Source organism: Mus pahari, chromosome 14 (assembly GCF_900095145.1).
Source record: "Mus pahari chromosome 14, PAHARI_EIJ_v1.1, whole genome shotgun sequence".
In the NCBI taxonomy this organism is placed as follows: domain Eukaryota; kingdom Metazoa; phylum Chordata; class Mammalia; order Rodentia; family Muridae; genus Mus; species Mus pahari.
The window spans coordinates 63958009-63981607 of record NC_034603.1 but is presented as its reverse complement, the minus strand read 5'-3'; the positions used below and the strand labels follow the sequence as shown (position 1 = coordinate 63981607).

General features: G+C 41.5%; 1 protein-coding gene across 1 annotated transcript in view; it reads right to left on the bottom strand.

Moving 5' to 3' along the window:
• Positions 1–23599, bottom strand: part of Skap1 (src kinase associated phosphoprotein 1) — a 297239-nt gene that overhangs the window by 200350 nt on the left and 73290 nt on the right. The window contains 1 exon segment of the mRNA XM_029546245.1: positions 20329–20430. Coding sequence (XP_029402105.1) covers positions 20329–20430 — 102 coding nt within the window.

Here is a 23599-nt window from a genome sequence, read left to right as displayed (position 1 = left end):
CTCCTGCTCTTTTTTTAACGTTTAGGATTTTTTTCAAAGAGATAAGTAAATATTATGCAATAGAAAATAAAATTTTTTCCAGTTTAGAAAGGCATACATTTCAAAAAAACCCAAAGGACAGAACAGAAAACAAATCACAATGTGGCTGAGGTTCCCATACATCTGTACTTTGATTTTGCATGTTTTCTCCCCACCCCCACCCCCAGCTTGGCTAATAATGGACATATTGAGTTGTTAAGTTAACACGTCTTTTTTGGCTAACAGAGATGCTCTGCCTGCCTCTCACTAAATGCATCCTCCAAGCAGGCCACCCCACTCTTTTAACTTGGTAGTTGGACTTAGAAACCTGATAACTCATTGGCCTTGGCTTCTCAAACTGGAGAATGGGTGCCCATCCATGAAGGTAGCAAAACTCACTGTGAACGTCTACAGTGACATCGGAACCGAAAGCCAACAACCATGCTGAGAACATAATCAGGACGCCAGACCCTGTGACCGTCTGGCCCTTGTCTAGGTCCCAGGCCTTTCTGCCTGTCTGCAGGTACAGATGTGTATGCAGATGGGACTCAGGCTTGGTGACCTCACCCGTGAAACGAGGATGCCAGTCCTCTCATGAGATGGTGGTGCAGGTTAAATGGGGTGATGCATTCAAACAAGACTTTTAAACTGTGAAGTGCTATAAAGTGTACAAATTAGTGACAGCAGTCCTCATTAGCAGAGGCTTAAATACTTCTGTAATGAAAAAATATTTTAATGTGTTGGAGAATCTATCTCTGGAGAAAGATTAGACATGGCACCGACTAGAAGCAAGGAGATGAACTGTAAGACTTATGGAAGACTTCCAGGGGAATATTCGACATGCCTATTCCGGGAAAGAAACAGCCCTAAACCTCTCATCCTGTGAGCTCTTGAACAGGAAGAGAGAGAGAGAGAGAGAGCCTCGTAAGTGTCTACACGCCACACATATCACAGCGCCATTTAGACAACTCACACCAAAACTACCTGTCAAAACATCGAGTCGTGATTTATAGAGGGTGAATTTAAAAAGATGCTGACTTTTATTTATCTTTCGATCTGTGCAAATTCCTTAGTTATGGATTCTAATGCTGCTCTTCAAAGTCCTTCGCCAGGTCACATCCCTTCTGTCCCACATCCTGTTTGCTCTGGGTTTCCCCCATAAATTTATGTGAGGGCCCTCCTGCCTGCTTACCCCTGACCTCCTCAATCAAAGCCGATGATGGCTCAGGCTTTCTTCCCTCATGCCTTTGCCCACCAGGTTTTCATACTGCCCAGCTTTCAGACATCTTCTGAAATACTGATGGCCAAACATGTTCTCTTGTACTAGCTAGTCAGATAACAGTCATTCCCTCTAGCTATGTGCTCCAGTGTGAGGCTACTATCTACTTGCAGTTACTAAAAGATATATCTAGGTGAATGTTTAAGATCAACTGGATTATTTTTGTTGTTTTTCTGTCTCACCAGCCATAAGCTCGACAGCTATACCCAAGGATAGCTTTCTCCTAGATGCTGCAAATAGTGCGGGACCCTTCCATCTCTTCAGCAGGTTCTCTCACACAGGACAATTCTAGAGCATCCTTCCCCTCTCCCTGCAACGTGGAGAGGCAATCTACTATAGTAGAAGAAGAACGAGCTTGGAAATGAGATGCCATTTTGAACACTGGACTTAAAAGAGTGAAAAAAAAAAAAAAAGAAATTGACTCAGTGTGCCTGGGGCTGTAGCTCAGCCCATCAAGGGCTTGCCTCGTATGCAGGAAGCTGTGGTTTCGATGCCCAGCACTGCATAACTCAGTTGTGGTGTTGCAAGCCTGAAGTTCCAACATCTGGAACTGGATGCACGAGGATCAGAAGTTCAAGGTCATCCTTGACTACACAGGAAGTATGAAGCTAACCGTGGGCTCTGTCAGATCAGAAGGAGACAGGGAGTGGGATGGGGGTGGGCAGGGGGCCTCAGCACCCAGTACAGTGTCCACAATGGGCAAATGCTTAATGAATGGCCACACTATTAACAAGCTACTGCTTTCTCCAGGTGCACCCGAAGGTCTGTTTTCCTTTTAGCAGAATACACAGTGTCTGGAGGGGAACCAAGAAATGCGATTCCTTTTCCGTAAGGCAGTGTGGTACATTGGAATAGTTATAGGCTTCAGGACTCAAGCGGCAGGTCAAATACATCGCCTCTCCTGGATTCTAAGCTGAAGACACTGACCAAGGCATGTTCTCAGTTTCTCCATTAGTAATATGGGATCACACTCCTACATTGTACACGGTAGTGTTTACATGTAATGTCTGTAAAATCACCACATCTGGCACATGTGGGCATTCAAGAACTACATTACAGAAAGTGGGCACTCTTAATTTACCTCCCTGAGCACCATGCGTGCAGGAAAGCAGGGTGCTAAGTGCTTGCTGTGACTGATAGTGAAGGGTCGGGTTAATAAATCTTTTGTAGTGGGTTTCAATGCATTTGTTTAAACATTTCTTCCTAAATAGTGCTTTAGAGTGTCTCTGGGATGCACCAAACTAAAGTTTCTCTCTGCAGTATTATCAATTCCATTTATAATAGTTCTCTTAAATTTATATGATACGGAGGGAAAAACTGGCGTGTTCACAATTCATCAGGCAGACTTTAATTTACCATTGCTCAGTAGTTTTTACTACTACGAAGGCATTTATGGAGTAATATACTGGAATGCAGAGATTGGCATAAAAAACTGTCACCATCACTGTCACCAACAAAGACTGCAGCTTAAAATTTTGCCAGGACAGCAAGTTGGAAATTTCTGCCATCAGGGCATAATTCAAAAGTCACAACTTAGAGAGAGAGAGAGAGAGAGAGAGAGAGAGAGAGAGAGAAGCGCACATGGATATATGCATATACACACACACATACAAACAAACACACACACACCTACACACACGAACACATGCGTGTCCAAAACCATCACCAGAAATTAAATATGTGTATGGAATGTCAGAGAGCTGTGGAGAGAGAGGTGAAATGTCCTGCAACTTGGACCCTTTTCTACATTCATGTCTCCAGAAGGACAAGTAAGGGGGGGCTCCCCTTGCACCTAGCTGTGGGCACACCCCAGCTGGGCGCACGTCCCATAATTGTACTATTCTATCGAGCTACCTTGGTCTTTCAACTGCTAGAACTCGGTGGATCTTTCTGAGATATCTTTGGGGGAAGGGTTAGGGGGGCGAGTCACCCAATTTAGCAACCAGTAATTCCCCAGATAAACAACCCCCAAAATCCAAAGAGTGAACGAGTAGCCAAATGAAGACAATGGTGACTTCAATACTCAGGATGACCCTGTAGCAAGACTCTGGTATTGCTGAGCACAATTCTCTTATCTCTCAGAGACAATCAACTTCCAGCCAGGGAAGTGTACCCTTAAAATCTCATAACTCAACTCAACATAGTGTTAAAGTTTGGGGGGATATTTGTCAGAGCTGAGGCTGATGTGATCTGTCTGGGGGACCCTAGAACAAAGAGCAGTGGGTGAGGAACATGTCACCTTTGTGCACATTCATTTCCTTGATGAACAAGGAGCTATTAACTGCAGGGAAGGCGTTATCTGGGTGAGGAATGATGTCGATGGCTTCTGCTGCTTCTCCTGAAATTCTGGAGAACACAGGGCCCATGGAGCTAAGAAGCAGTTTTTTTTTATTACTGGGAGAGTGTGGGTTTTTTTAAAAAATGGCATTTAACTTGGTAAAGTATACAGACACCTAACTTCCTCAAGAGGGATTGGAAATCAGTTTGAGAGTGTTTTGAACCTATGCCCTCTGACCTCAAGTCAAAAAGTTTAAAAATGATTATATGTATGACTTGGACATTTCTAGGAGGATTAACATGGCTTTTATGGAGTTTGAGAAGAATGGGCATGGCCTGCTTGTTAATAAAATGTTCCTGGTGGACATCTAGATACATTGAGCATGTGGCTTGACAGCCATTATCGCTGACCCTCCTTGTCAGTGACCAACTTCTTGTTTCAGGGTACTGGGTTTGAACCTAGGACCTGGAACCTGCTTAACATGTGTTGTGCTGTTGAGCAAGCATCAATCCCCAAATTATAAGCTCTAATTAAGAACTTCTCTACTAAACATTATTCCTAACTTCATCTTCTCAAATACAATTATGATCAGCACATAACTTACATGGTGTCCTAAACTAGTCACCGCTCTAACCGACCCTGAGGTGGAAATGTTACCTGTAATTGCATTTATTTTTTTAATGCCATATCCTATTTTTAGCTTTCTACTGTTTTAAAGTACACACCAAACATTGCTTCTTATTAAAACACATTTCTTTAATTTTAACATTTTTTATATTACTACAGCTTTAAGTTGCCAATAACATTTATAAAAGGTTAATAACAAACTGTTCTCACGTGTGTGTGTGTGTGTGTGTACATATGTGTGCATGTGTGTATGTGTGTGTGTATATATATATGCATGTGTGTTTATTTCAGAGGCAAGATTTTATTTTTCTGCTGACTAGGTTGACTTTTATCATGTTCCCTAGGCTTGCTCAACTTGGAGTTGATTATCTACGTTAACATCTCAGAAATCTAAGAACTCTTACCTAACAAACTTATTAAAATATATTTCAGCAGCTCAGATGCAGACAATAACATAAAATACCTGCTTTTATCATTGAAAAAATGGCCAGTATATTTCATTTTTAAAGGATAGTAAAAGTTTCTTAATCAAAAATTTCTCAGGGATTTCTTACCGCACGGATTTACTGCGAACTGGCTGCACCTGCTTGACTAGTAAAACTGCCAGCCTGCCTCGGTCAATAGCTCACATCAAGACGCCACATTTTAAAAATCTTCCTGATCGGGTAAATAGTACAGGATATATACTTTTCTAACTCTACAGATATAGCTTTTCGTGGAGACATTTATGAGAGCTGAAAGGACTGAGGAGAAAATAAAACCCAGGCAGCATTTTAGGTTAAAAAAATTCTTTATTGGAATTTCAATAATTCATTTAGCAGAGTGTGCAAAATTTTCACAGAATCTTTTCTTAATTTTATGCTTTTGCCATATATTGAAAACCATGCCTGGCATGCTCTTACATCACTGAGACTAAAAACCATAATATGTTAGAATTATTATGAGGGATAGCTTGGGCATGAGGCTAGAGAACATTCTAACTAAGTCAGACAGAAGTCAGTTTCTTGCCTATTCTATATGAGAAAAGTAAAGTTAAAAGTTGTGGAACCTTTGCTCCGGGTTGTCACTTATGCTAGCCTGGGGGGGGCGTGTCTCGCAGTGTTTGACACCGTGACTCTCACTGATCACTGATCGTCGTCACGGCAGTGTGCAGGATCTCTCATCTGAGTGATGACAACTGAATGACAGAACGGGTCACTCCGTATCCAGATGCCAGAAATGACCAAATCCTCACTGGTACAGTTCCGGCTGTGTTTCTGATTTAATTTCTCAAAAGCAAAAGAAAAATGTAAGAACTTAAGGAAGGAAGTCAGAGTACAGGAAGCAGTTTTAAAAAAAAAAAGCAGCAAAGGGCAGTTGGCGTGAGATATGAAATGTAACCCCTAAGAGTTCCTAAGTGACGGGGTTTCACAAGTTGGTACCCATTTAGATGTACCAGACCAGCTTAGTGGGGGCAGCCAAGTTCTGAACTGGAGTGGAGTTGACATCCACTCCCCCCACCCGTTGTAAAAATCTTTCGAATCTGAGAGGCAAAGTCGTTAGTCTTGCATGTACTTTTCCCTCCGGAAATTGGACACGTTAGACAAAGCAAGATCTTTACAACTGAAACAGGTAGAAAATGCTTCAGAAGACGCTACACGGGCTAGATGCATGTCTCTTAATGCTTCATGAAATACATGACAATGAATCAATATATTTACAGAAGTTACACTGCAACTTGAATTTTTATTCAAGAAGCAAATACAGATGCTCTAAGAAGAGATTTTTTTTCCTTGTGCGGGGTCCTTAATGTACCTCGTACCCAAACAAGTTAAGGAATTTTAACGGATCCAAATTAAGGGCGAAAGCACTTAAGACAGAATATCATCAAATCTAAATAAATCCATTATTTTTAAGAGGCAAAGCACAAACAATTCTATGCAAGAAGCGTCTGGAATTTTCCTCCTGTTCCTTGAAACATTCAGAAAGATCTCTGGGTTTTTAGGTGAAGAGTATTTGCAAGGACAGAGAGACTGTGAAGAAAGGAGAGATAGACAGGCTGCCTAACTTTGTTTCAATGCTACGTTAGAGCCCACAGTGGTTATTTAGAATAAGATGCTTAGCAAGAACTCCGATAGTTTCCTAGGAAAATCTCTTCTCTCTGTCAGTTTTGGCCCCCACACCTCAGCAAACCCTGATACCTCCTCAGAGTGTTAGGCAAACTTTTGCCAACGGTTTCTGTGTTATACTGTTATTCCTTATGCTTCTCCAAGAAACGGATCGCTCTGTTCTTCCTAATTTTAGTACTAAACGAAACAACATAAAACCTTAAACAGCTTAATAAATTCTGCTTAAAAAAAAATAAGTACTCTAGACAGTCTCTTTTTCTGGAAGAAAGGATATGAGCCACTTCAGAAAACATTGCTGATATGTGACTTAAAACCAGAAGCTGGGAAATATGTAAGAGCAGTGACCATCCTGGAGGACCAAACGGATCAATATGAACACGGTAGCAAGTGCCACAGGTGGAAAGAGAGGCCGCTCGTTCAGGTAGCAGTGTTCAAGTTTTTAACACAAAACTGTATAGAGTTACAATTTAAGTGTCTCATGGGAAGTGCTGCCTTTACAAGAAAAACACTCAGGTCCAGGTAGAAGCAAGAAACTTGACCTTGACCCCAGAGCCAGGATAAAGAGGGCCAACTGACCTGATTATTGATAAACCTCAAAACGTAACATCGAATTACTGCTAATCCACGTGTGAACATGAGATTATTACTATGAATAGCCACAAACGTTTTGCTACCAAATAGCAAGACATCTTTAATCGGTTTGTTCAGTTCTACTTTCCAGTGCTCAGAGGAAATGCCAGTGCAAAACCCAAACCAAAATGGCACAAAACCCCAGGTAATCAAAGTTAGATCTGTGTTCATGTATCTTAAAGGAGAAGCCCGTTATTTAATAAAAGTGAATTGATTTCTATTGCTTTGAAAAAATAATTATCATCTCTTGGTGGATGGGGTGAAAAAGAAAAATTAGTCAAAATGTTCTCAGTCATATCGCCTGTGACCAACCCCCTTCACCCTGCCACGCCTGAGCCATCTTCTGCCAGTTCCCTTGTGGACCAGAGTCAATATTCTCTCCTAAAGTGCAGTCCAACGCTTGATCTTACAAAGCGTGTCCTCCCGAGCTGTCATATGGGATCCCATGTGACGTGGGCCCATTACAAAGTGGCCTGAGCATAGAGGGAACTTGACTTCACCACTTCTCAAGTTTCCCAGAGTTTAGAAAGGGCTTTTTAAAAAATGCCACAAATTCAAATGAGCCCAAGGACAGCATCTGTTTTTAATCTAGCAAGTTGTAGCTGGTGTTTTCGCTAGAGATTGAGCAATCTAAGGCACATGCTACTTGCGGTGGTATCTTGTGAAACAAATATAATTTTATGTTGCTCATAGAAATATACGCCTGCCCTTGGGCTGCCTGCCGTTTACTAAGGATTTATAAACATTTGAAATGTGTGGGTTGAGAAAAGCATATGACAACTATAACCTCGAAATGATAAATTTAATATTGGAGAGAAAATGTAGATAGGATTAAATGACATATGTTAGGAATACTAACCACTTCCCTTTAAAATTGGCATGAAAAAATACCTGTAAATTGAATTTAAAAAATCGTATCTAAGTCTTCCCTCAATATCACTGAAGACTATAAAATTCTTATAATTATGGTTGGTTTTGTATGTCTCCCCTTAACTTATGTAATAGGACACACAGGAAAGACAGCTCTAAGAAAGTACTATCTTTTGAGGTTTAAAGCAGTCACAAGAAAATACATTTCTCCAAAAAGAAGAAATATTTTAAATATTAATGTGCATGTGTGTAAAATTTTTAGTTCTTTAATCCATTCCTCATATTCAGTGTTGAAAACTTAAAAATCATAGTCACCGCACCCCCGAAGTCCCCCCCCCTCCTTCCCCCGCACTAAAATTCTGCAAAAACACATTTAAGAATGTGCGGAGCGTTATTGTATTTTACCACAAGAGGGCGCTAGAGAACTCCGATCCTTTCCAAGGTCTATAAAATCCTTTAACTGCTACTTTATAGACATTCAATTACAACAGGCCATAATACATTAAGGCATTAAAATATACATATATCGCAGCATATGCCACAGCACACGCTGTACGAGTGTGCTCTCCAGATGATCGCCAGCATCAGAACAACGCTCCGGCTTCTAGTGCTTAATGTAAGATTATACTCTCCAGCCCTCCCCTCTCCGAAAGGCAGCTCTCTTGGTGAGGTGATCCCCTTGGAATGGAAAATATCAAGGCATGTGATAAATACACAGTGACTGGAGGGTATGACAGGGCAGAGGAAGGTAAGGACTACTAGAACTGAAATTTATGCAGTTTGGAAAAGGGAAGACTCTGGGGATAAATGTTCGCTGTCTTTAATACCTTCTAAAGGTAACACTATAAATGAATTAGGGGAATTATTCAGTCTCAGAAGATGGTATAGAAAAGAGCAATGGCCTGAAACCAAGGAAGGGAAAGTTTAGGGAAGACATGAAGGATAAATTACCAATAATAGTTGGGCGGGAAAGATGTCCTGCAAAGGAAGGACCCAAACTGTAATGGCTATATTTGATAATTAATTAAATGAGATATTAGCAAGAATGATGTGAATTCATTAGATGGGCTACATTAGATAACCCAGATACTTCCCACCCTGAGCTCTGAGTCTCTAGGTTTCAGTCTGTTGCTGGGTGTTGGAGAATGACTTTCTGGGATGACAGTGATTGTCTGCAGAGAGGCGAGCACGTGACAGCAGTTAGCCCCATGCTAACAGAATAAAATCCAAGGCTTCATTGTGAAATGACATAATTATAAAATGGTGCCTACATTCCAGGTCATTCTATGAAAATATGCAGTGCTGTGTAAGTTACAGGCTCACAGTTTATTTTTTAAAAATCTGCAAATTGTATAAAGACTTCTATAAGTAAAAATGTCCCCTGAATAAACAATTTTCCCTAAAAACCCCAATATTTTACAAGCAAGAGATCCTATTCTGCCTAATAGGATCCATTTCTTGCTGGTGTGTCTGGGCTCAAGTCTCTTAGGGCACAACATTAAAAGGGGGCGGGGTGTGGATTATAGAATCTGAAAAGCAGGCTAGAGCAGACAGGGAACAGAGTCTGTGAATCTGACCGTCTTTGCCTAGTGCAGCATAATATTATGGTCTAACCAGAGTTTCAGTACTAGTTAACCGATCTCTGTCTCTGTCTCTCACTCCCTGTCCCTCTGTCTCTGTCTCTTTCTCCCTCACTGTGCTAGAGATCAAACCCAGGGCCTCGTACATTCTAGGCAAAGGCTCTGTCCCTGAGCTATGCGCCCAGACCAAAGAATTTCTGTTTTTACTGCTTGAATCTTAGGTCAAAAGAATTTATGGCTAACAGGGAAGCAATGACTGCCAAAAGTGTGAAGAGCTGAATATATGTATATGTGTATGTGTGTATGCATGTGTATGTATATATGACCTTGGGGAGTCATTTGTGCTTAAACTAAATTTTTCTAAATGTATGTGAATATTAGACTTGGAAGTAAAAATGGCCAGTGTGGAACTTGGAGAAGGACCGTCTAGTCATTAAGATGATACTGGGGGCTTTAGAATTCTAAACATGATTGCCATGGGCGCAATAACAAACCCCGGGGTGGTGAGACTGTCTCTGCAAAGCAAGTGCTATGTTGAGCCACACTGCATCCACAGACTCTGAGAACAAGACAATTAGGCATGGTGTATGAGATTCTGCAATCAACAGCCTGTAGAGACATAAGCCTTTCCTGCTTCTGATTGGTGTCTACACAAGCACGCGCAACACGGTGCAGTAGCAACTGAAACCCTGTGAGTCTGCCGCCACCCAAGTGACCACATGGGTGTCCTTAATAGTTATTTATTGTACGAGGAAGTCATCACTATTAAACTTGTTACTTGTTGATGAGTTTAGAATTTGGAGAGAAACAAAAAATACTCCAGGCATTGTGTAAACAATCTCCTCTGCCAAATCACCCTTGAAAAATCAGCCCCTCGCACTTAAAAGTTGTGACTGTTCTCCCATTAATTGGAGGACAAGCCCAATAAATGTTTGACCTTTCTGGAAAAGACTTCCAAAACCACTTTGGCCAGAAGTCAAATATTCCTTTCAATTTCTCCCAAAACACTGCAGGCCGAAAGCAACTGGGGCTCACTGTGGAGCCAGCCCTCCATCAAAAACACTTGACTGAGTGTCATACATACACTGCATGGTGGGGGAAATTTAAAGCTCCTCTCTTCAGCTAGGTGACTGATTCCCTACAGGAAGGACTCACATCCTACTTCCCTTTTAGATCCCGTGTGCTAAGACCGTGTCCAAATAAAGGTGTTTGATAATAGAGATAGTCAATAGCAAACCCTTCATCAGTAGTATATTAAAATCTATGAAATGAACGCAGGGCCTCAAAAGATAACTCATTGGTCCAATGTCAAATCAATTCAGGGACTCACTGTGTTTTATCTGCAGATGTGTTAGCATATGTTGGGGCATTTGAGAATGCTTATAAAATATACCTGTCTGAGTCATTTTGGGAAAAGATTATGAACATCTAGATGAAAGATGCGCATGTCTGAAGAATTTCTCTGAAACTTCAGAAAAATAACTTAAGAGCCAGGACCAACCTTGCAAGACTTTTTGAGTATCACCCTGTAGAGCAGGCTGGGATTGTGCACACGAGAGAAGTTCCACAGATGAGGGGGATCTACATGGGTGAACACAGACAGACTCTCCCCACACCACCCTTGTCCCTTGCAATGGGAGGAGGAACTTTGCTCCTTAGGTCTCCTCTGTGGTGAAACAATATTCCTCCAGGTGACTGCCAGGACATCTTTGGAATCTGAAATGCCATCATTTCGTGTTGAAACTTGGATTATCTTTGCAAGTTTCTGATTTGTTTTGTGCTCTAGGAAAAGCAGCACCGTGGACGACAGCCCGGAGCCAACACGCGAGAGAGTGTTTAAAGGGCACTGAAGAAGGTTAGAGTTTAAACATGCGCCCGCAGCCGGATATGCTGGGTTAAAGGATGAAAAATGGGTTGTTCATAGACAGATAATTGTTATTGTTTTTTAATTCTTCACAAAACATGTATAATCCGTGGAAATCATTTGTTCACGTTATATAAATTACTGTCAGATTTGAAACCCCGTTTGTCATCTTCATCTGTGATTTATACCAGACTACATAAACGACGCGATGCCTTAGATCCAATGAGGCATTTGTCTTCATGAGGAAGGCCACTACGATCATGAGTGACAGCTTACTTACCCTTATCACAGTTAACTCAACACTGGGTCCTTAATGTCTCTCAGTGATCTAAAATCAGAAGGACTCACCTAAAGTCTACAAGAGACTTGTTCAGAAACCCTCCATGGTCATCAGATGGAGGTGGGGGGGACTTTCTCTAGAGAGTGTGTTCTTGGGTCCCCAGGTCACAGTCATGTAAATGACTTTTATGTGCCCCCCCCCCCGCCCAGCAAGAGCCTCAAAGGAAAGACAGCCTCTAGCTAAACAACCAAGATGAACGCAATTGTCTGGAGAATAAAACAAAAATGTAATGAATGTTTATGTGAGCGTAGGTATGCGTGCATGTGGATTTATTTACAGACAGGTAGGGAAGAGCCTATGTTGAACCCTTTTCCTATCTTCATATTACAGAATAAAAAATCTAAAAACTCTAAATATGTTCACACAGTTCACTAATTTACACACACACACACACACACACACACACACGTCCCTCATGACATCAAGGGAAAGGAAACTGCTCACTCTCTCAGCCTATTATTCCTTCCTGTCTTCTAAGGAGCTGTGTTTGCTGAGGTATTGAGTATTATTGGCACTGTGAAAGCAATGGCTGACTCGATGATAGGCTTCTAACATTTCAAGTAAAGTGTCTCTACACACATGTCCCTACCAAGTTACGGAGAGACTTATCTTGACGGATGAGGTCATTTGCCTCTAAGTCCTGCATCATTAATTCACATACCTCAGTAAACCTTATAGGGTGCTCATTGTTTACTCAGCGAACCTGCATCGTTCCCACACTAAAATTGGTCTTTAAATATTCGCAACTAAGGAGATGTGAGCGCAGCTTGGGGGGGGGGCATTTTTCACACACCCAGGGTACAAAGCCTACCAGGGAGGCGTTGCTCTTCCAGACTGAGATGGCAGGGTTGGCCTAGTGAGTGGGAGTTAGGACACTGAGACGAAGTAGATGCTCAGAAGGTAGGATTTCAGAGCTCGTTAGGAGGAAATTGGCTCCGATGATTTGAGTTCTTTATAGAAATATAACTTTGAGAATGTAAAACAGAAAATGGAATGGCCTACAGCTGCAATTGGAGATCTTTTTTATATATAGAAAAAAGATTTATTTATTATTATATATAAGTACACTGTAGCTGTCTTCAGACACACCAGAGGAGGGCGTCGGATCTCATCAAGGATGTTTGTGAGCCACCATGTGGTTGCTGGGATTTGAACTCAGGACCTTCAGAAGAGCAGTCAGTGCTCTTAACCACTGAGCCATCTCTCCAGCCTACAATTGGAGATCTTAGCACGACTGGCTCAGCAGATAAAAGAAAATTAAGGCCACAAAAGAGCAAAAGAATACCGTTTGTATAGACAAAACTGGGAAGAATTTATTTAACCAATACCTAAAGAGAAAACTTGGTCTTGAAATGCAAAATAACTGTAGCGATTTGAGAAAAGTCTCCATGATGAACAACAAAACACAGAATCAAAACAACACAGGCTGTGATCTCAGATAGGAAGGAAATAAAATTACAATTCAATCATAAAACAGAGGGATTAAAAACAAAATTCTGGAACCCACAACAGAACAGTTAAAATAAAAACAGTTAAAATAAAACGAAAGGGGCTGGAGAGATGGCTCAGTGGTTCAAAGATGTACCAATCTCACTGGGGACCTGAGTTCAGTTTCCTGCATCTTTGTCTGGTGGCTCACAACTACTGGTGACTGGCTACAGAGCATCCAATGCCCTCTTCTGGCCTCCACGGGCACCTGCACTCACATGCACACACCAGTCCCCCTCCCATTCATACATACATACATATGTAATATACACATGTGTATTATACATACATATATAATCCCCCTATATTATATATATATGTATTATATTATACATATGTATTATATATAGGGGGATTATATATAGACACATATACATATAGTATGTGTGTGTGTTTGTGTGTATGGGACTATATATATAAGATTAAAATAAAATATATTTTTAAATCCATGACAAAAACATCACAGATGCTTCTAAATAAACATATACATTTAAATGTATATTTCCTTATAAAGGAAATTACAAAGTACAGAATGGAACTATGAACTATAATGCGGGCAGCACACACTGAATTCTGTGGCGTGCTCACAAAGCTGAAGTCACAGGTGACATTTCAGCTCTGGATATTTCTGTTTATAAGTTAACCTTATATGAATGGGATAAAGTGGTTAGGAGAATGAACTGGAAAGCCCAAAGAACAGGTAGCCACATGAATCCGACCCCCACCTGATCTCAATGTGTCTGTCATCCACGGCCAAATCCCCCAACATTCTCTAAACCTCACTTCTTTACCTGAAAGGTAATGGGAACAGTCCTCCCTGCTCCTCCCTCAGAGCTGAAGAATCCTCCCCACGCCTTCCGACACCCTGGACTCACGTCAGCACAGCAAACTGCGGCACAAACTTGGCTCTCACTTACAAACATCTGGTCAGTGCGTTAAAACTTCATTTTCCTTCTCTGCAGCAATACATCCACATGGTGGGTGGGCAAAGGTCACCATTTTTTTTTTAAAAGCAAGACCTCATGTAGCCCAGGATGGCCTCAAAGGCCCTATGTGGTTAACTTCTAATCCTCCTGCATCTGTTTCCCCGGTACTGCCATTACAGATGTGTGCCACCATACCCAGCTGTAAACCTTTATTTTCACTTCACAATATCGAAAATAGTTTGAATATATATTCAGTTCTGATATTTTTTTAAATACATACACACACACACACACACACACACACACACACACACATATTGAAAAATGAAAAGTGCTAGAAAGTGAACTCCATGATCGAACACCAGCCAAAAATCTGCAAGGCCAAAGGTTTGATCCTCAGCACTGTGGGGTGGTGGTGATGATGGTGATGATGATGATGATGATGGTGATGATGATGATGATGATGATGATGATGATGATGCAATTTAAACCCACAATAGCCAACACAATTGGGTCTATTGCTGTTTATAGTCTTTCTTATTTCTAAGGCTGAGAATAGAACCCAGAGCCTCACACATGTGCAGCAAGGTGCTCTGAATCCCTGGGCCTGTTGTTCACAGCTATGAATCCCAGCATGACTTGCATTTGGAACTTAGATGAAAGCAGATGAATTTAAAGCTAAGAGATGCTGAGAGCAACACCGGTAAAATCCAGTTCCAGAACATTCTTTATACTTCCAAATATGTTTCCAAAAAAAAAAAAAAAAAAGCATGAGATTGAAAACACCCACCATTGCTATTTGACCAAATTTGCAGTTTCTTATAACTCAAGCAGGCAGTGATTTCATTGGTATGTTTTTGTGGTTTCCACTGTTCCACAACAGTGTTGCAGAGCTTAGATTTCTAACTAGTTTCTCACTCAGCAAAGACATGAAGAACTTTCTCTGACCTCCTGACGGTCCTGGATAAAATAATCTGTAAATTCATCCTCAGTTCTTTACAGATATATCTGTCCAATCTCTTCCTCTAATTAGAATACAATCATGTAGAATAAATAACTCATTATTGCAGGTTTTAAAATTTCTGTTAAAACAATTTTATTTTTTCTTTCTTCCAGAAGGAGTCACTGTCCCCTGTTGATAGCCTAAACGGTTCCCTAACCCATCCTTGAAAGAGTGTCGAAGGCAGGTTCTCCCTTATCCTAGTGAGGATGGTTTATTGATGCATTCAAATCCACTCTAGATTTTAGACACTAAAATAAATGAGATACGGAAGCTCTCGGGAGATTGCTTTTTGTTCCATTACTGTACCCAGAGTTGCCTGGTTCCTGTTTTGGTTAGATGCTGTATGCAACGTTTTCTTCCCTTCCCAATGGAAGCACACATGCTTTCAGTTCAGAAATCTAAATGTCAGTCCCTGTTAGCAAGTCCTCCTTCCCAGTGGCAGAGCTATGTTCTGTGAGTGTCTCGCCACGGGATAGAGCCTGCCAGGGATTCTGGGCATTCACACTGGAAAGCAGAATTGTAATCAGGTAGCAATACACTCTCAACTCTATGCATGGTTTAGTCTATAACTGGTGTTCTCTATCTATCTCTTTCTCCCTTCCTTCTGACCTCCTCCTGCCCTCTCTCCCTTGCCCCTTTCTCTGTCTCTGTTGCTGTCTGTCTCTGTCTCTGTCTATCTCTCTGTTCTCTGTCTCTGTATGTCTGTCTCTGTCTCTGTTTCTGTCTCTCTGTGTCTCTCTGCCTCTTTGTCTCTCTCTGTGTGTCTCTGTCTCTCTCTCCCTGTGTCTCTGTCTCTCTTTGTCTCTCTCTGTCTCTGTCTTTCTGTCTCTGTGTATTTCTGTCTCTTTGTCTCTCCCTGTGTCTCTGTTTCTCTTTGTCTCTCTCTCTCTGTCTTTCTGTCTTTGTCTCTCTCTGTGTGTCTCTGTCTTTCTTTGTCTCTGTCTGTCTCTGTCTTGTTCTCTTTGTCTCTCTGTCTATCTCTCTGTTTCTCTGTCTGTCTGTCTCTCTGTTTCTCTCTCTATGTCACTGTCTTTCTCTGTCTGCCTGTCTCTGTCTGTCTGTCTCTCTCTATCTCTCCATCTCTGTCCCTCTCTGTCTCCTGTGCGCCTGGGCAAAATTCCATGCTCTCCTAGGACTTTTGTAGTTTCCACAAGGCATGACCCAAACACGACATGCATCATGGTTATTGCTTATCAGTAAAGCTGTGGGCAGCCAGTCAGGCTGTGTGTCCCTTAATAATTCTAAGTTAAGAATGTTGTTCTGACTTGATGAGTAGAAGAAAACAAAGCTAAAACATTTTGATGGCTTCTAGTACAGATAAAATTCCAAAAGCTTAAAATAAATGTCACTACAGAGCAAGTTAAACCTATTTTCTTCCTAAAGTATGGCTGCTGCTGTCTTGCCAGCAAATGGGGGGCACCGCCTTTGCGTCTATTTAGTATTGAGTGACCATGTGTCTCCGAGGGAGGCAGTGAGGCATGAGGACCGGAGCCCAGTCTGCCTATACAAGGCCTATCCTTCCCATTGGTGCCTTGGAATCTCTAAGTAAGTCTTGTTAGACACATGGCACAATGCATTAGTGATCTCTATAACACTAAATGTAACTAAACAGAATCTCAAAGTTCACCCCAAGTTCAAGGCTCTCTATATGCCCTCCCTCAATTTTACAGGAAATTTATGCATCTTTGACCCTCAGAGGATGGTGGCATCCATCTTGCCTGTTACACATCAAGAGCTCCTGTTGTGTTCTAGATTCACTGGGTTTGCAGAAATGCAAACATCATGTCGGGGTATAGTGAAGTTTCTAACACAGACTCATGCATCTGTCCCTATCTCTGCTGTTAACCGTGTCACTTGAGGGGGACAGGGGCTTTACTTTTCATGTGCTGACATGAAAGACCAGAAAATCTTGGAAGAGCTTAGTATTGCTAATATAATTAACTTCTCTTTTGGGAAATTCTTACTTAGCATTTGATTTTATTCTCTTTTGGGAAATTCTTATTTAGTATTTGATTTTATTTGTAGACATGTGTGTGTGTGTGTTGTATGTATATATGTATGTATGGGTGTATACCACATGTGTGGGGGTACCTGGGGAGACAGAGGAAAGCATCAGATCCCCTGGAGCTGGAATTACAGGTAGTTGTTAGCCAGCCAATGTGGGTGCTGAGGACCAAAGTTGGGTCCTCAGGAAGAACAGCAAGTACTCTTAACTGCCGAGCCATCTCAGGCTTTCTTTCTGTGTTTATGAAACAGTTTTCCACACGTTAAGTATACTTCTTTTAACATGATTTTTATTTTCAGTGTTTCGGATACAATGCCCGGTCTCACACACACGAGCTAAACAAGTGCTTTTCCATGAACTATAGACTCAGATCCACCAACACAAACTTTTAAATTTCAGCTATGTTTAACAACAACAAAAAAAAAGAGTTGTATTTATGTGGGGTGCATGCTCGTGCATGTGTTTGTGTATGTGTGTGTGCACATGTGCACACAGTTGGACACTTGCTTGCCTCACCTGATGCACATTCATGCAGAAGCCAGAGGTTGACATCAAGTGTTTTTTCTCAGTTGCTTCTCCACTTTATTTTATTTTATTTTTTTGAGTCTTTCAGTGAAGCCCACTGATTTAGCAAGATCAGATGGCCAGAGAGCCCCAGAATCTACCTGGTTTCCTCTTCCCCGGACCCTGACCACTGGAATTACAGGCATGGGTTGTTGCTCCCTGAAGTAGGTGCTGGGTGTCTAAACTCAGGTCCTAATGCCTGCACAAGTGAGCCATTCCCTTCACCCCCAGTTGCTTATGAAAACATTTTAAGCATTAAATGTACTGCTTATATCATCTGAGCCAAAATATCCACAAGGCGGCTCCATCTTTAGGGATAACTTAGATGGGGCAGGCATTATAACAGTAGCGAGGCGAGCAACAGAGCTTCTGGAATCAACACAACAGATACAAATCACCCCCCCACACACCCACTCAACAGCGGTGGGATGGGGTGAGTTACCTCTGCCAGGTCACAGGGTTTCATCTGTAAGATGAAGGTAAATCCTAACATCTACCTCTCAGGGCTGCAGTGAGGGCTAAACAATATATCAGAGGTGCTCAGGATACAAAGTCAAGCCACGTAGGAAGTGTTCAGTACTTGCCAGCTTTCAGCATTTTGATTCATCTGGGAGAGAGTGTGAGCAGTCTCAGTCTCTCTCTCTAGGACACAACTAAGTCCCTGATGGATATGGTTTAGTTTTACAAATTTCTGTACAAATTTTACCTAAAGATCTTACCTTTTTGTGTACTATTCTATTTATTTTAGGTACTCTCTTTTGTATGTTTTTGTTTTGTCTTGTTTGTTTGCTTGCTTGCTTGTTTGTTTTTTGCTGTCTTGGGGAATCAAAACAGGCCTTGCATATGTTAGGGGAGTATCCTACACTGAGCTACACCCCAGCATCTAGGTTCTGGTTTTCATAGTTTACTCTTACCTTCAGGGTGGAGTCTACTTGATGCCTTTTCCAGACTCTTTTTCCTCCCCTTCCTCCCCTTCCTCCCCTTCCTCCTCTTCCTCCTCTTCCTCCCCTTCCTCCCCTTCTCCTCTCCTCTTCCTCCTCCTCATTTTTTTTTCTGAAACAGGGTCTTGCTATAGCCCAGGCTAGCCTAGAACTCAAGATCCTCCCAAATAGCTGTCTGCCAGGACCCTCAGCTCACAGTGTCCCTTCTATTAATTTGAAGCGTTACTGTGGCCTGAGAAACAGAAACACTGTAATACAAATTCCTAAGGAAAGAAAGGGTTTCCCCCAGTGAGGGCCTCAGAGCCATTCCTGAGAATAAGAAAGCCAAGCATTAACCCGGGATTCAGGAATACATCGACATTCCTGAGAATAAGAAAGCCAAGCATTAACCCAGGATTCAGGAATACATCGACATCTATTTCTGCTCCGAGGTCTTTCCGGCTTGCTTATTGTGTTCTCAGCTGTATTTTGGAAAGCTGGAAATACCAAGCAGGTGACCTATGAATTAACGAAGAGCCATTGTTCTGACTCTGTCAAGCATTAGATTAATCAAAACCAAATGGAAGGTTAGTTTCTTCACGTTTTGCACTGTTAATTTTCTACAATTATTAGTCAGCTACCAAGGTAATTATTAAACTTTCAGCCCAGTGTTTCTAGTACAACACCTGCAGCCGAGTGGGACTTTGAACATGTGGGTGCTACCACAGGAAGGTCAAGCAAGACAAAAAATATTCCTATGCAACTCAATCCATTGCTCTGAGGTGGGCGTTATCAATGTAATGAAGGAGAAATATAAGACTCATCAAAACAGGTTGAAAGAAAGAAAAAGTGATGAATAGGTAAAGAGAGAGAAAATAGAGACTGTGCCTTCTTGAAATTTAGTAAAAAAAGAAAGAAAGAAAGAAAGAAAGAAGCGTTTGGATCCATAAAGAGAAACAAGGAATGATTTACCAACTTCATTCCCAGCCCCTAAGGATAATAAGTTTCCAATTTACTATTTGGTTCAGGAACATCTTCAGCCTTTCCTCCCACTGGAAAAGCATGAGAGAGTTTGATAAGAACACTGTGCACACAGAGATGCTCAAACCTCCTGTTCCTGTGGCCAGATGCCAAGAGAGCCCAGCAACCTCCCGCCCCTGGGAAATCTAAGCCTGCACCGGAAGCTGGCAGCCACCAGGCCACAATCTCTAAGCTAATAGACCTGAAATTCATGGATATTTTTGCATTACATGCTGCCTACTGTTATATATATTTTAAAAGATGTTCATCACAACGAAATTCTTTAAGTCCTCCAATTTACAAAAATTCAAATAAAATTGACGCTGTGGGGAGATTTGAGTTCATTTGCCTTTCTCGTGAGCAAAACCAGTTTTAGTCAGAGTTTTAGTCAAAGGTGAAAATACAGTAAACAGTCTCAGAGTTCTCAAATACGTCACAATAAATTAATAACCCAATTGTCTGTGAGCACAGATTCCAACTCTTGTTCATCTCAGTGAAGCCAAAAGATCTAATGGATGGGAAAAACTGGGCCCTGTGGTCTTAAAATTCCCTCATACTCTGTGAGCTTCTGTTTTACACAAAGATCAATAATGATGTCTTCCCCTGTGGAATTAGTGTTTCTCTAAACACATTAACTTGTGGGAGCACTGAATTACCCAAGGGGATGAGCACCACAACAAAGCAAGTGGGTGCTCTTTGCCAACCAGTGCTCACCAACACAGAAAAGCCATTGCTGGGAACAAAAGGACAAGAGGCAGAGAGGGCCACAAGATCTGCAGGCAGGAACACCCAGAGAGGTGACACTCACCCTCATCCTGATAATCTGACCAAAAGGATGCTTCTGACGTGAGGGGTGGGCCATGAGTCCCACTCAGATTGTCATCAGAGCCGTCCTGGCCAAGGTCACCTCCTGAGGGTTGAGAAAGAAAATCAAGTCACCCACTGGACATCTTGATATGCACACTTACAGGTGTCTTCAGGTGCTTGCAACGATGGCAGCGTCCCTTACTTGATGTCCGTGCCCACTCCCGCTAGCACGAGAGAGATAACAGAGAACCAACGTTAAGAACCAACTTACCTTACCTGGGTATGAAATCTTCCACACTAGCACTAAGCAACTGGTAGCTTCGAGTGGGAAGACCTTTCGCCACAAAAGAGTAATTTCTCTGTCACATTTAAAATGAAAACCTAGCTGTATAAATTTGTTTTCATATATTCTACATCTCCGTGAATTACAACCTTTACCCTGAAGGCCTCTTTTTCTTCCCATTTCTAAATGAAATGGAAGGAATGATACAAATGCCTAATCTTCTCTACATAATATAATGTAGCAAGGTCAATACTCTCTCCTACCCTGAAAAATCAGAGCCGTAAACCAAGAGAACCCAGACTGGATTCTATTCCTATTTAAATCACTCCTTGTTTTGCAACCTTAATAAAGTTCGCTCTTCTAATTCTGGTTTACAGCCTGAGAGCAACCTCTCTCAGGGACTCCAAAAGCCAGAGGAAGGTAATATTTGTTCTGCAAAATGACTTTGATAAAAGGTAATGTATATACAATACTGAATTATGCAATTAAAACATCGCTAATCTCTTTTGGGTGTTTTCGACTTACGTTGAATTGTATTTTGTAGAAGTGGCCAGTGCTATTATGATACTTTAAAAGGTTCAGGCAGAGGATATCTGCTCACTCAGAAACCGGAAGAAATTGAAAGCATTGCAAATTGTTTTCCTTGGGAAAAAAAAAAATCCCCCAAACAGAGGTACAGGCCTGCTGGTGAAGAGACGCCGACAGCTGCTTGGTTCATTTCACAAACATGAAAACGGGATTTTTCAACTGAATTTAATATTCTCTCAGATACTAATTTCCAAAGGAAATCACCAATGCTAATCTCAGTAAACACTGTAGTGCTTTTTGGCCCAGGATTCCAACCAGGGAGCATTGAAACCAAACAACCTGCAAGGAATCTGTATTGCTTGGCTTTAAAGGTTTATTTCCTACAATTAAACTATAAGGACTGGGAGGAGATAAAATGATTTGAAAAAAAAAAATGACTGTGGCCTTCTCTTTCCACAAACCAGACTTGTTTTCAAATACCCAGAACATCTGCATGTGTAGGACTTTAAAATAAACTATAGAGTTTATTGTAGGGAAAAAAAAATTCTTCTACCTGACACAGTGGTGACTAGCTAAAGCCTGACAAACTGTTTCCCAAGCTTCGAGCATGTAAGCATCCCCGTGCAGCTGCTATCCAATAAAAACCTCAGCTACTGGACAGAGGGTTAAAACACTCAAATTTTATACCGTGGCAGAGCCACTGAAATCACATTATCAACAAGGATGTAAATGAGCTGCCTGGCTAGAAAACTGTAAGTGGACCTGCAGCAGTGAAAGAGGTTTTCATTTTGGAGGCAAATCGAAAACCTTTAAAAAAAAAAATAGTATATGTTCTGATCAAAATTTAACATAGGTTATACTAAACACCTCTGTTCGACCATCATTCTAGAGCTAGCTTTCTGCTTGCTTCGTATACCTGATAGAGCCACCAAGAGAAAGCGCCCACCCCTCTCCAGTCGGACATCTAAAAAAAATATGATAGTCAGGGGACATTTTTGGGTTTGTTTTGTATTTGTAAAATTTGTTTTTAATTTTTTTTTGGAGTTTGTTTTTTGTTTTGTTTTGTTTTGAGACATGGTTTTTCTGTGTAGCCCTGGCTATCCCGGAACTTGCTTGTGTAGATCAGGTTGGCCTCCAACTCACAAAGATCCTCCTATCCTTGCTTCCCAAGTGCTGGGACTAAAGGCACGCACCACCGTGCCCATCCTTAAAATAAGTTTTATAAAAGTATTGTGGAGATATGGCATAGCTTGTAGACAGTCTTCCTCTAGCTTTCCTCCATGCCAGCTTCTTCCGTGAGTGAAATCTATCTGCCAAACCAGCGAATTAATATTGGTACATTCAACCTTTATTTGTACTTCTTGGAACTTTTCATTACTGTCTTTCTTTGTGTTCCAAGATCCAGTCCAGCATGCAGATTGGATTCACAGCTGCCTTGTCTAAAACTCTCACCCTCAACACCTGCCGGGAGCTGTCACTTGATTTGTTCACTCCAGAAGTACAGTCACTTCCATGTGATCCCCATGGTTTCGGAATAGTTACACAGGTGGACTTTAAGCAACTCCATTATGTTAGGTGCCATGAGTGACAGCCTGTGCCCCTGTCTTCATATGCAGCAAGGAGGGATTACAGCTCAGCACTTCCTACAGAGCCTGCGTCAGCATGCCAGACAGATGCTGGTGAGAAAAACATTGAGACATATATACCTTACACTTAAATGCGATTAGTTCCCAACGATGTCTTAAGTGTTTTTGCTGTTACATCCAGTGGCTTACCTCCCTTGGGCTCACACAGAATAGAGCCTATCACGATGCATAAAAATAGATGCTCTGGTGTAGTTAAAATGATTACAACTACTTGAGATGCATGGGTGAAAAGTTTTATAGAATTGACAATTACTGTGGTCATTTTGGATGGGCTTAAGTTTAAAGGCATGGTTTTTCCTTAAAGGGTAGCCACTCTCGTTCTCTGGACTCGTCGGCTGCTCTCGCAGTCCCCATTTCAACTAGGATCCAGTGGGATCAGACGTAAATGATCACAAGCTACAGTGACAGACATTTCCACTCAGCAGCTGAACAATTAGGGTTTTGAACTCCATCTGCTTAGAGTGGCTTTCTCACAGGCCAGCCCTTCTGCCACTGGAGACACACTTCCCACTGCAACTCACTCGGAATCAATATATTTCTCTACAAATATATATTCTAACATACTATATCTCCATTAATCACCTCTGCTGCCTTCAGCCTTTTTCTTTTGTATTTCTAAACAAGATCTAGGGGAACTCTATCAGGGGTTCACCTGTCATTAGCTGGTAATTTGTTCCTCGATTCTAAGTGTCATAAGAATTGGGTGCTCCATCCGCTCCTTAGCATATTCAATGACAGGTTCTCCACTGGGCACCTGTGCTGAGGGCCCATCTTGGGGGTGATTTCTCTATTGTTCTTTTCTGAGAGTCAGACTC